At 62.9% G+C, this 13,183-nt stretch overlaps 6 protein-coding genes across 6 annotated transcripts; 4 read left to right on the top strand and 2 right to left on the bottom strand.

Moving 5' to 3' along the window:
• Window positions 1-1,254: 1,254 nt before the first annotated feature.
• On the top strand, window positions 1,255-4,129 carry SPSK_08480 (Ca2+-transporting ATPase; the record flags this gene model as incomplete). Its single annotated transcript, XM_016735076.1, has 2 exons — window positions 1,255-1,569; window positions 1,592-4,129. 2 exons carry the CDS (start codon window positions 1,255-1,257, stop codon window positions 4,127-4,129), a joined length of 2,853 nt encoding a protein of 950 aa, XP_016588487.1.
• A 17-nt stretch (window positions 4,130-4,146) lies between these two features.
• Window positions 4,147-4,680, top strand: SPSK_09910 (uncharacterized protein; the record flags this gene model as incomplete). Its single annotated transcript, XM_016736477.1, has 1 exon — window positions 4,147-4,680. One exon carries the CDS (start codon window positions 4,147-4,149, stop codon window positions 4,678-4,680), a length of 534 nt encoding a protein of 177 aa, XP_016588486.1.
• Window positions 4,681-5,562: 882 nt separating this feature from the next.
• SPSK_10852 (uncharacterized protein) lies at window positions 5,563-8,415 on the top strand (the record flags this gene model as incomplete). The annotated part of the gene is made up of 1 exon (XM_016737111.1): window positions 5,563-8,415. The coding sequence occupies one exon, from the start codon at window positions 5,563-5,565 to the stop codon at window positions 8,413-8,415; it is 2,853 nt and encodes a 950-aa protein (XP_016588485.1).
• Window positions 8,416-8,655: 240 nt separating this feature from the next.
• SPSK_09297 (translation initiation factor eIF-2B subunit alpha) lies at window positions 8,656-9,970 on the bottom strand (the record flags this gene model as incomplete). The annotated part of the gene is made up of 2 exons (XM_016735872.1): window positions 8,656-8,736; window positions 8,834-9,970. 2 exons carry the CDS (start codon window positions 9,968-9,970, stop codon window positions 8,656-8,658), a joined length of 1,218 nt encoding a protein of 405 aa, XP_016588484.1.
• A 666-nt stretch (window positions 9,971-10,636) lies between these two features.
• On the top strand, window positions 10,637-11,548 carry SPSK_09648 (adaptin ear-binding protein coat-associated protein 2; the record flags this gene model as incomplete). Its single annotated transcript, XM_016736220.1, has 1 exon — window positions 10,637-11,548. One exon carries the CDS (start codon window positions 10,637-10,639, stop codon window positions 11,546-11,548), a length of 912 nt encoding a protein of 303 aa, XP_016588483.1.
• A 300-nt stretch (window positions 11,549-11,848) lies between these two features.
• On the bottom strand, window positions 11,849-13,138 carry SPSK_09310 (uncharacterized protein; the record flags this gene model as incomplete). The annotated part of the gene is made up of 1 exon (XM_016735885.1): window positions 11,849-13,138. One exon carries the CDS (start codon window positions 13,136-13,138, stop codon window positions 11,849-11,851), a length of 1,290 nt encoding a protein of 429 aa, XP_016588482.1.
• Window positions 13,139-13,183: the final 45 nt, after the last annotated feature.

The raw sequence follows: 13,183 nt of genomic DNA, 5'->3' as shown, positions 1-13,183 counted from the left end.
CACCCCATTGGCCCTTCTCAGGTACATCTCTGGCAGGTCTCAGTATGTTGCACAGGCAAGGCCCCGCTGTAAAACCACCTGTCGCGTGCCGGAGCCGCTGAGTCTGTCCCAAGATTAGCGCCCTCCAGCGCTCTCCACTGAGCCACGGCGAACAAAGGGGGACTCTCCAGGACGGACCTGCGTGCATCCGCCTGTTTGGGAAAGAGCGGCAACACAGTGTGCAGTTTATGCGCGGGCAGAGGTATTTGTACGAAAGTACCTGTAGCACTTGCCGCATATGTAATGAAGTAGACGTCCGTTTGGGAAACGGGAAGGGGCATTCTAGCCGCACCTGCATTTCCAACACGCAAGGGGCAGTCTGTTTTTAGCGGAAGGAGCGTTCAGCAGCTGGCATCACCAACACTCGCATCTGTCTCCTTTTCCAAATTTGTCCTGAAAACAACCTCACGTTTTGTCCGTTTCGTCGTTTTGTTCGCTGCACGCTAACGACTCGACCTCTTTGCGTCGCGCATCTGCACTAGCATCCCAGATTCACTCCTGGGGCTCACTGCCAAACCCTGTCGAATCTATCTTTGTCTGCTGGTGTGGGCCCTCCCCATACCATTTCCCAATCAAGTCCACATCAGCGCATTGCACTCGTTCGCTTCTCTCTTGGGCGGCCCCTTTCCCTGCTAGCAAAGCCCCTTTTTCTCTCCACACCTGCTATTCGCTGGCTGGAACCAGAGCTCTGCTGGCCTCTCGGCTATCGATCGCTCACACCTGTTCTTTTCGCCCTGCTTCTTTTGTAACGTCTTCGTTCTCCAGTTCTTCGTTCTTTGGTCAATTCTTTGCTCGTGCCAGTACGTCTCTCAAATCTACCCATTCACCAGATCCCGAATTCGCCATCGACCCTCGCTTTGTCCTTGTCAAACTTCTCGGCATCGAACTTGCCCCATCGCTTCTCGATTCGGCTCCCAATCGCATGTTACCTTTTTGCCAGTCGTACTACTTTCGTCGTTTGGTCTCTTTTCCAGTCCAGGGTCAGATCTCTATCTCTCGGCCACACCACTCCTACCGATCCTTCAACGGGCCCCCCTCATCCCATCACACCATCGGACCATCATCACTGCAGCCCCAGACGTTCGTTCTCTGTCAATCGAGCGGTTGAGCGGATGACCCTCCGGTCTGGGTCCGCTTTGCTCTTCTCGCCCGCCTGATACGATCTGCTTTTTTGTCCTTTGTCTGCCCTGCGGCTTCCCACGCCCGCAAACCGTCATGGACCGGCTTACTGGCGGCGGCGCCAACGAATACCCCCTTCCCCTCTTCAACGGCAAAGACGTGCCGCGCCTGTCGACACCACAGCCCAGCGGCCGCGACGATTACCACGGCCGCCGGTCACGATCGCCAAACCATGTCCGCACAACATCGGCCCAGAGCCGGAGCATAGCAGAAGAGTACGCGTTTTTGACGCCGGCTGAGACGGCCCAGCGCCTCCAGACATCACTCACCCACGGCCTGACGCCTGTTGAGGGCGTGGCCCGCCTGCGCGACGGCGCCAACGAGATCCCCCACGACCCCCCCAGAGCCGTTGTGGCTGCGCTTCCTCGGCCAGTTCAAGGAGCCCCTGATTATTCTGCTGCTGATCTCGGCCGGCGCGTCGGTGCTTGTCGGCAACACCAGTGACGCTATCAGCATTACGGTTGCCGTGACCATTGTCGTGACGGTCGGCTTCGTCCAGGAGTACCGCTCGGAAAAGTCCATTGAAGCCCTCAACCACCTCGTCCCCGACCACGCCCACCTTATCCGCACCGCGACCAAAGACGCGACGCCCGGCGCCCGTCCCTCGCCCGTCGGCAACTGGCCCGGATCGAGCACCGACGCCAATGGCGACCCGCAGACGCCGTCCGACCCGCGCCTCCAGCTGTCCGACCTCGACACCGTCAGCGGCACCGTGACGCCAACCGAGGAGGTCATCCAGGCCACGTCGACCAAGGTCCTCGCACAGCAGCTGGTGCCCGGCGATTTGGTGCTGTTCACGACGGGCGACCGCATCCCGGCCGACATTCGCGTGACCAAGGCTGTCGACCTGACCATTGATGCGTCCAACCTGACGGGCGAGAACGAGCCCGTGCGCCTGACGTCCGACGTGCGCTCCCGCGTCAGCCTGCCCTTCTCGCCCGGCGTCCATCCGAAGTCACCCGGCAACAGCCTTCCTCTGCCCTCGCCCATTGGCAACGGCCCCGGCCCCAACCCCGGTGGCAGCCTCTCGGCCAGCGCCGACAGCCACCACAACGACAAGAACATTGCGTACATGGGCACGCTGGTCAAGTCGGGCCACGGCCAGGGCATTGTCTTTGCGACGGGCGGCAACACGCACTTTGGCACCATCTCGCTCAGTGTCTCGGGCACCGAGAGCCCGCGGTCGCCCCTGCAGCTGTCCATGGACGACCTGGGCGCCCAGCTCAGCAAGTTCTCGTTTGTCGTCATTGGTCTCATCTCGCTGATCGGCTGGCTGCAGGGCAAGGGCCTGCTCGACATTTTCACAATTTCCATTTCGCTCGCCGTGGCCGCCATTCCCGAGGGTCTGCCGATTATTGTCACGGTCACGCTGGCGCTGGGCGTGCACCGCATGGCCAGCCGCAATGCGATTGTGCGCAAGATGCCCAAGGTCGAGACGCTCGGGTCGGTCAATGTGGTGTGCACGGACAAGACGGGCACGCTGACGATGAACCACATGACGGTCACGAAGCTGTGGTACTTTGGCCGCGCGGCGCCCGTCGAGGTGGACGCCGAGGAGGACGTCGCCGAGGCCAAGCCGGATGCCGCGGCGACGCGCATCCTGCGCATCGGCAACATTGCCAACAACGCGCGGCTGTCGCGCCGGTACCGCGAGAACGGCGCGGGCGCGCGTGCCGTGCTGTCGTCGACGCTCAACCAGGAGGACGGCCCGCTCTCTGTCAGCCGCTGGGTGGGCCAGCCGACCGATGTGGCCGTCATGGACCTCGTGGACCGCTACAAGGAGCACGACGTGCGCGACGCCATTGGCCCGCGCGTGGTCGAGACGCCCTTCAGCTCGGAGCGCAAGTGGATGGGCGTGACCATTGGCAGCAGCAACAACAGCGATGGCAGCAACAGCGGTGGCGGCAACAACAACAATACGAATAGCAGCAAGAACGACAAGGAGTTTGCGTACATCAAGGGTGCGCTCGACCGCGTGCTGGAGGCCTGCGACACGTACGTGTCCGACGACGGTCGCGAGTTTGTGCTGGACGGCAAGCGCAAGCAGGAGGCGATCGAGGAGGCCGACAAGCTGGCCTCGCAGGGCCTGCGTGTGATTGCGTTTGCCAGCGGCCCCGTCAGCAAGTCGTCCAAGAGCCGGGCGGCGGCCGCCGCCGCCGCCGACAAGGACAAGAGCGGCCACCACCACGTCGTCTTCAGCGATGAGCCGTACAAGGGCCTGACCTTTGCGGGCCTCGTGGGCATGAGCGATCCACCGCGGCCGGGCGTGGGCCGGTCCATCCGCAAGCTGATGCGAGGCGGCGTCAAGGTGATTATGATTACGGGCGACGCGGAGACGACGGCGCTGGCCATCGGCCACCAGCTGGGCATGTCGATTGCCCGACCGGTGGAGCACGCCGCGAACCAGGTGGCCGTGCACCCCGTGCTGCGCGGCGAGGACGTCGAGGCGCTCTCCGAAGAGGACCTGGCGCAGGCGATGCAGCAGACGACCATCTTTGCACGGACGAACCCGGACCACAAGATGAAGATCATCCGGGCGCTGCAGGCGCGGGGCGACATTGTGGCGATGACGGGCGACGGCGTCAACGACGCGCCGGCGCTCAAGAAGGCGGACATTGGTATTGCCATGGGCCGCCACGGCACCGACGTGGCCAAGGAGGCAGCCGACATGATCTTGACCGATGACGACTTCTCGACGATTCTGCATGCGATCGAGGAGGGCAAGGGCATCTTCAACAACATCCAAAACTTCTTGACGTTCCAGCTGAGCACGAGCGCGGCGGGCCTGTCGCTGGTGCTGCTGTGCACCTGCCTCGGCTTCAAGTCGCCGCTCAACGCCATGCAGATTCTCTGGATCAGTGAGTCCCACACCCCGAGCGACCCAAGTAACCTGGCAACGAATTGTGACTAACACCAACAGACATCATCATGGATGGCCCGCCGGCGCAGTCGCTCGGCGTCGAGGCCGTGGACCGCGACGTCATGAAGCGCCCGCCGCGCAAGCGCAACGACCCCGTGCTGACGCGCGCGCTGATCCGCCGCGTGGCGCAGTCGGCGTTCATCATCATGGTCGGTACGATGCTCGTGTACAAGCACGAGATGGAGGACGGCGCCGTCGTCACGCGCCGCGACACCACGATGACCTTTACGTGCTTTGTGCTGTTTGACATGTTCAACGCGCTGACGTGCCGCTCCGAGTCCAAGTCGGTGCTGCGCGGCGAGGTCGGCCTGTTCACCAACGCGCTCTTCAACTGGGCGGTGTCGCTGAGCCTGGCGGGCCAGCTGCTGGTCATTTACTTTCCCTGGCTCCAGGAGGTCTTCCAGACGGAGTCGCTGGGCCTGGGCGACCTGTTCAAGCTGGTGCTCCTCTGCAGCACCGTCTTCTGGGCGGACGAGCTGCGCAAGTGGTACCGGTACGGGCGGCACAAGCGGTACGGCACGCTCTTTTCACAGGCTGTGTAATGTTGGGCGTACTGCGGTGTGCATACCATAACCAAGAACTAGACAGTGGTATATTTTGGGGAGCATAAAACGACTGAAGTCCGGCATGTAGAAGGAAGACGGGACGTCGCACATATAATTACATTACGGGATAAAAAAAGCATTTGCTAGGAGTGTGGATGTTTGTCTAATTTTTGTGTCTCTCTTTCTGGCTTCTTGTACCTTTATTTTCTTTGTATTTTTGTCTAATTCTTACCACTTTGGTATATCCATGGGCTACTTATAAGGAGTATCATGCTCTGCATTATGCAGCATTCGCACTTGCCGTCTTTGAATCTTGGTGCTTGCCCATATTGTTTGAACTTTGAAATTTAGCGCGAGTTGTTCCTTCCCAAGTCCGTCTAAGTCCGCTCCTTCTGTGGACAACGTATTTGCCAACCTGTTCCTTCCATATCGCGAGTAACTAAAAACTACTGAGGAAAGAAGAGTGGGAAGAGTAAGGAAGAGTGCATCTCAAAATAAACAACGGAGGCTCACGAACTTGGAGTTTCTTGACCGCTAGACGACTATCCAATACCACCAAGCCAGCACTCCCGCACATGCTACACAATACACCGAGCTAGCGAGCTGTAGCGCACGATGCCCATAACCCCTACCCACAGCTCACAGCGCCACGTAATGGAATTAAGGCGGGGCCACAGCCAAATACATTCTAGACTGCAACAACTTCAAGACACGGCGGCCACAGCGACACCATATCCACGACCACGACGCCAACGGTCGGCAGGCGGCACTTCAAGCCCAATTCGACGATACGACACACTTCACACCAGCTGGAACCGCCCCAACGCCGCCACAGCCCACTGCCCCCTCTCTCCTGATGGTGGCTGCACGAGGTGGACGATGAAGAACACGAGCCACGCCGGCGGCGGCAGCAGTGCCGGTGGCCGGAGTCGCAGCGGAAGCTCTGCGACGCACCAGAGACGGGTCAGCGTGTCGAAGCTGGCCCTGCGGAACGGCGATCCTTCACGCTCACAGCACAATGGAACGTCCTCGACAGCACACTCCTCCTCCTCCTCATTGACCTCCTCCCTCGAATCGGCCACGTCGGCGGCCGATGTCCGGTCTGCCCTCGTCGGCCTGCACACACGCGAAGACAGCCTCCGCCACTCCCTCCAGGGGCTGGTCGCCGCCCACGCGGACCTCAGCCGCGACCTGATGCGCCTCGACAGTCTACGGGCCACGCTCGGCGCGCAGGTCATTGCCACGCGCAGCATCGCCACGACCATGCTCTCCGGTGCCGCCGACACGGCGGGCCGGCTGTCGTCGACGGTGCGCAACCTGGACCTGGAAAAGGAGCACGTCGAGGCCACGCTGCGGGTCGTCGAGCAGGTGGCCGAGCTCAAGGCGTGTGTGGCCGGCGTCGTTGGGTCGATGGGCGCGCCGCAGGACTGGGAGGCTGCGGCGGCGTACCTGGCCCGGGCGAGCCGCATCCCCGAGAGCATCGTGACGTCTGGCTTTGCCAACGCCGTCGTGCCCACGGTCGAGGTGCCCGACCCGCCGGCCGTGACGCTCGAAGAGGCGCGGGCCAGTCTGTGCGGGCTGTTCCTGCGCGAATTCGAGCGGGCCGCGCAGGATGGCGACGACGCACGCGTGACGCGCTTCTTCAAGCTGTTCCCGCTGATTGGACGCACCGACGTCGGCCTCGATGTCTACGGGCGGTACGTGTGCCAGGGCGTGGCCGAGTCGGCGCGGAACGTATTTCGGGGCGAGACGCCCCAGCCAGCAGCCGTGCCGGCGGCAGCCAGCCGCCACGACGGCTTCTTCTTCGCCAACGCGCTGGCCAAGCTGTTTACGCACATCTCGCAGATTGTCGAGGGCCACGGTGCCTTGGTGGAGCGGCACTATGGCGGCGGCCAGATGATCAAGGTCATCAGCCGGCTGCAAAAGGAGGCGGACGTGCAGGGCGGCATTGTCGTGGACGCCTGGAGCGACGAGCGCGGCGTCGACCGCAAGCTGACTGACGTCAAGAGTTACCCGTTTTCGTTCTTGGTGCAGAGCTTTGGCATGAAGGGGGCGGGCGGCAGCAGTAGCAACAGCAACGCAGGCGGCGGCGGCGGCGGCGACGGCGCGTCGCGCGTCAACTCGCCCGCCTTGGGCGTCGATAGCCCGCGTCGCAGCGAGGACGAGGGAGGCGTCAACATGCGCGAGATTGACGGCTTGCTGAATGAGATTGCGATTATGCTGAGCCGCTGGTCGCTCTACTCGCGGTTCCTGGCCAACAAGTGCCGCGACGACGAGGCAGAGGCGGCAGCGCAGGCCGAGGCAGACGCCAAGGATACGAAGAAGGAAAAGAGCGGCAAGGACGGCCAGGATGGCCAGGACAGCAAGGACAGCAGTACCGAACGGGCCACGGCAGCAACACCAGACGAACGGCCCCTGGTCATCCCCAGCGTCCTGGCCCAGTCCAACCTGCAGCGCAAGGTAGCCGCACGGCTCATCACGCCCTACAGTCTGATGAGCACCTTTTTCTTCCGCCGCTCCGTCGAAAAGGCCTTCCAGCTCGAGGAGACGCCGGGTGACCTGTCGCTCAACATGGCCGACGCGCTCGACAACAACCCGCCGTACATTATCTCCGCCGTCGACGACGTCATGTACATTGTTAACGCCGTGATCCAAAAGTGCATGTCGACGCTGCAGCGCGACGTCGTCGTCGGCGTCATCCCTCCCGTGGGGCGCGTGCTGGGATCGGATTTTATCGGCATGATCCAGCGCAAGATGATCCACGAGGCGTACCCACGGCCCACGGCGTCGGGCGGCCTGCCGCCCGACGACCGCGTCATTGCCTTTATCCTGCTCATCAACTCGCTGGACATGGCCATGGAGTACCTGGCACGCATCGTGTCCACACGCATGGGCGTGCCGGTCGACGAATCCTCCTCGTCCGCACCGGCCAACGCCAAAGAGGGCCAGCGGGCCCAGCGCATCCCCAGTGCCACGGCGCCCGCTGTCGTGGCGCACCTGCGCGACACGTTCTCGCCCTTTGACCACGATGTCTCGCTCGTGGCCGCCGCGCTCGCCAACCTGTTTATCAACTTTACGACCAAGGCGGTCGAGCTGCAAAACGAGGGCATCCAGGTGCTGTTTGCCAATCACATCAAGCCGCGCCTGCATACGATTGTGTCGGACGCGTTCCGCGACGTCGACTACAGCTTGGACGAGCAGGAGCTGGCGGACGTGGCCGAAGCCAACGACGCGGACCTCGACGTTGTCCTGGAGCACGTCAGCCGCCGCTTCGAGCACGGCTGGGACGGCCTGATGCGGCCGCTGGCGCGCATCATGACGCCCCGCACGTTTGCGCTCGCGGCCGACCTGGCGGCGCGCTACCTGGCCAAGGCCCTGGAGCGCCGTGTATGGACGTACGCGTCGGACCGGGGCGACCGGGGCGACCGGGCGGAACGCGGTGAAAAACGCCGCACGAGCGCGTACGGCGCCATCCGCCTCGAGCGCGACATCAACGGCATTGTCGGCGCCGTGGCGCGCGGCAGCAGTAACTACGGGGCGCGCGAGCTGTTTGCCAAGACGACGCAGATTTTGATGGTGGCCAACATGGAGGACGACGAGTGGGAGGAGCTGGGCGGCGTGGCAGGCGGCGCCGGCGAGGGCGAGGACGACGAGAACGACGACGGCATGGTCTGGCTGCTGAGCGAAGACGAGCGGCGGCGGGCACGCGGCATGGTGCGGCGGGTGGTGTAGGGTCGAGGGGATCGGAGATGCAAAACAAGACCTTTAAAACTAGAACGTGGCGTCGGGACATGTACGATGCTGGTAATGAACTCTGTTGCTAAAAACACTCTATATGATTGCCCATGTGTGAAAAAATCGTCCAGGATTTTGCCAGTATTTTGCCAACCTAACAACGCCGTCTGAAAAAGGGAATCATACGATACGCGAACCAAAACAAAAGCCAAAAGGGCACGTCACCCGTCCGCCGCCTTAATATGACACGATCCGGTAGGCGCCCGAGGTCTCGATGATGCCGTTTTCTGTCACAAAGTTTGTCACGAGCGTGGGGGGCTGTACTGTCAGTACGAGGACGTGGAAGGTTGAGGGGGTCGGCATGGAACCCAGGGGCAACGGAAGTCAAAAAAGAATACTATGAATATCTACTCACAGTCACATCGACCTGCTCGTTGTAGGGCATGGGCGGCTTGGTGGTGACGGGCACGCCGGCGCGCGTGGGCACGGGCCGCGGGAGGATGTCCTGCACGATGCCGATGCGGTTGAGGTGCTTGTTGTTGATGAGCAGCTTGTGGACAAACTTGTGCGTCTCGGCGAGGCAGTAGACGTTGCAGGCGGGGCGGGCGGCGGCGGCCAGGACGGCCAGCGGGTAGGTGCCGATGCGCGAGACCAGCTTGCCGTCGTGGGTGACGGCCTCGGCGCCGACAAAGACGGAGCGCACGCCGTGGGCCTCGATGGCATAGCCGACGCTGCCGTAGTCGACCTCGAAGACGGGGATGCGGTGCGCGCGCAGGCGGGCCATGGCGCGCTGCGCCTCGTCGCGGGAGCGCTCGTCGCAGACGTAGAGCACAGAGAAGGGGGCGTCCCGTTCGGCGCCGGCGGCCCCCAACGTCAGGCGCTCGGCCGCCTTCAAAAACAAGGCCAGGACCGCCCGCGAGCCGCCGGCCGTCAGGACGACGTCGCCCTCGCGCACCAGGCGGCAGCCGCGCTCGGCAATCTGGTCGCGGGCCTCCTTGGCGCGCTGCACAAAGAGCTGGCTGTTGTCGAGCAGGTGCTGGCGCAGCTTGTCGAAGCTGTCGAGACCGGCCGTGACGGAGCGCGCCGCGGCGTCGTCGACCGCCGGCTGGCGCATCGACATGCTCAGGAAATTGGTAAACAGGCTGGTGCCGGCCTCGAGCGGCAGCGCGTTGGGCACGGCGGCCAGCAGCCGCTTGACCTGGGCGCTGGCGATTTCGTACGTCTCCATGGCCGTCGACGACGTCGTCTGGCGCAGCACGTCGATGAGGGCCTCGATGGCGGCAATGGGCTTGGTGAGGTCCGCGTCCTCGGCGAGCAGGCGGTGGTAGGTGGCGACGACATCGTAGGTGTCGCCAGGGCCGGCCTCTGGCTGGGATGCTGCGTTTGATGTCGAGGCCGTTGTTGTTGTCGTCGTCGACGACTTTTCTGTCTCGGCAGCTGGCGCTGGTGCGGCCGCGTCGGAGGCGGCCATTGTGCGAACACCGAAGTGGGCGACGAAGAAGCGGATCGAGAATGGAGGTAGCGCGGCGAGATGTCGCACGGACGGTAGCATACAGAGGTGGCTGTGGGTGGTTTGGATGCCGAAAAAGACGCAGATGCCGTTCAAATGGAAGTGAAGTCGAGATAGTGCAAGCGGATGAGGTGCGGTTGCCGCATCGGGAAGCTGCCGGAAAAGCAAAAACGAACTGGGTGAGTCAGTCTGCAGATGCGCCCTGCTGGGGAAGGTGCGGTCGAGGGCATGATTCGCATTCTGCCGCGGTTCACCGCCCAAATGTTAGAGGGGTAATGCCCTGTGGAGGGCGGCCAACCAAACCGAAAGGGCCCCTGGTAGCAGGAGCTCCGCTGTGAGGGGCGACGGCAGCTGTAGCTCCGGCAGGTCCCCTGAAGCTCACTGCATCCCACCTTTACGACGTCGCATCCTCTGCGCCTCGCCGTCACTAAAGCGTATTACGTCGCTGCAACCTTGGCAACCTCGACCAACAGGCAGCCGAATGGGAATCCTGGGACGCAGCACGGTTCCTGGACTCGACAACCAATCTGTCTTCGCGTAGGAAAAGCGTTAGACCGGTCGCCGTCGGCCTCATCCACTGGACCGCAAGTCAACATCAACATCACCAAAGTCGAGTTTGTCACCTCATCGGCGCCTTTTCTTTCCCTTCACCGCCTGTATACCGCCTGTACACCGCCTGTACTCCGCCTGTACTCCACACAACACATCATGTCGGCCGTCGACCCAACCACCGGCCAGCCGCTGCCGGCCAACGCCATCCAGCGCGTCCTCTTCATCGGCCCCAAAGTCCACGTCTACCAGATCCCGCCGCTGACGTCGACCAAGGGCTACACGGCCGCCACCTGGACCGAGGACCCCAAGCGGCACATCTTTACCGCCCGGCTGCGGGTGCTGGAGACGGGGATCGACCGAGAGGACGACGACGAGGAGGCCGCGTCCGCGGAAGACGTCAAGGTCGACGTCATCCTCGAAGACCCGTCGAATGGCCAGCTGTTCGCGGCCGCGCCCTACACGGAGCCCGGCGTCGTCGAGCCCGCCCTCGACAGCTCGCGTTTCTTTGCCGTGCGCGTGCAGGACGGCCAGGGCCGCCGCGCCGTGCTGGGCATTGGCTTTGAAGAGCGGCCAGACGCCTTTGATTTCGGCGTCGCCCTGCAGGAAGCTCGCAAGACCGTCCGCGGCTTCGCCGAGCCGGCGGGGGCCACGGCGGCCCGGCCGTCGGCCACGGCATCGGCACAAGGGGCGGCCGCCGGGGCTGCGTCTGCCGCGGCCGCGGACAAGAAAGACTACAGCCTCAAGGACGGCGAGACAATCACCATCAACCTCGGCGGGTCGAGCAAGTTTGGCCGCCGGAGCGAGACGACATCGTCGGCCTTGTCATCATCATCAGCAAGCGGCGGCCTCGGCGGCTTCTCCCTGCCGCCACCGCCCTCGTCTTCCTCGTCATCCTCGTCGCCCTTTTCGCTGCCCCCGCCGCCGCCGCCAAACCGCCGGACGGCCAACCGTCGGTCGGTCGGCGATCCGAGCGTGCTGGGTCTGGCGTCTCGGCCGCAGCCGGACGAGCAAAAGAAGTCGGCGGCCGAGCTGGGCTTTGACGACGGACAGTTTGGCGAGTTTGCTTAGAGTGCGGAGGGCCGGAAAGAACGAGTTTTGTTTATATCTGACGTTTGCACATGACAGAGGCCCTCGTGCCCTCGCCTAATCACATATCGTCTTTGCTTTTATTTTCGTGTTTTTGGAGGCTTTTTTATTTATTCATATTTGGAAAAAATGTTGCCGAATGAATAGCATGCCTTTGTTATGCAATTTCTTCCCGTTTTATGCGATGATACATGCAGCAGCTAACAACAGAGAATGCACAAGAGTCAAACTGATTATCAATTAGCAATTAACAGCACGAATCAAATAAACACCGATGCAACCTCATCTCTCCTCGTCAGGCCATACCGACCAAACCGGCGGCAAACTCCTCCGCTTCTGCTTGTCCGGCGTCAGCCGGTCAGGACTGTGCAATCCACGGCGTGGACGTACCTCAGGCGGCAGAGAGGCCGTGTCCGAGACGTCCGCATCGCCGTCGCCAACAACTGTGTCTTCATTCGCATTCTGCACGCCGATGTGATTCAGCGCTTGACTGTGCATTTGGGCAGCCGACGGCGGTGACGACGGCGGAGACTCGGCCATTGGCGTGGCAGCCGAGGCAAGGCGATGGTCACCCTCGGACGGCGGAGCCATCGGCGAAACAAGCGACGTCGACCCAAACGAGAATGAACCGGGCTCAAAGACAGGCGCCAGCGGACTCATGGGCGACATGCAGGCATGGTCACCGTGGCCACCGCCCGTCGCCGATGCAGGAGAGGACAACACCGGGTAGGCCGGCATGGTCGCATGGATCCCGGGCGTCACAGGGCTGACCACGAATGCGGGCGGCAGAACAATGTCTGTGGTCGTCGTGGGACGGCTGTCCTGCTGAAATGCAAACGGCGGGTGGCCAGCGTCAAAATACGCCTGGTCCGGCGTCCGGTATGGTGTCTGGGGGACCTCGAGAGGGACGTAGCCGTGGCGCGCAACGGCCGGCCCGACGACCGACCCAACGGCCAGCTGCCCAGCCCGGCCAAATTCCTGCTGTCGCTGCTGCCGCTGCTGCTGCAGCTGCGCCAGCCACTGCCGTCCCTGCAGCTCCGCCGTGACCTCCCCGATCCGCAGCACCAGCAGCTGCTCCTGGCGCTCAGCCGCGGCAATCTTGCTCTGGATGAAGCCGGCGCTCTTGCGCAGCTTCCGTGCCGCGGCCGTCGTCAGCGGCAAGGGATGATCGTTGCTGGACGCGTCGCTGGCCGCGGCGCTGGCCTTGGCCTTGGCCGTTTCGTGGGTCTGGAGCTGCGCCTGGACGGCCAACAGCGCGCCCAGCAGAGAGCGGATGCGCGCGTCCTGGCAGTGCAGGTTGTTGCACAGGTACTGGTGCTCGGCTTGGATGTGCTCGAGCGAGCGAGGCGATGCGGGCGACACTGCAAACGGAGAGGCGACGTCCGAGATGCGTCTCGGTTGATGACGATGCGTAGATGTGCTCTTGGGCGCCGTCATCGCCGTATCCAGCGTCGCCAGGACCGGCTTGGCCGCCACGGGCGTCACGGGCGTCACGGGCGTCGCTGAGAGGTTGGCGCCTGTCGTGGCCGTGTCGACAGCAGGATCTGCGTCTTGCTTTGTGTCCTTGTCCATTGTGGCCATGCCGTCGATCTTGTACAAATAGAAACTAGGGAAACG

Source organism: Sporothrix schenckii (genome assembly GCF_000961545.1).
Source record: "Sporothrix schenckii 1099-18 chromosome Unknown Cont44, whole genome shotgun sequence".
NCBI classification, from domain to species: Eukaryota; Fungi; Ascomycota; class Sordariomycetes; order Ophiostomatales; family Ophiostomataceae; genus Sporothrix; species Sporothrix schenckii.
This window is presented reverse-complemented; position numbering and strand designations above follow the sequence as displayed.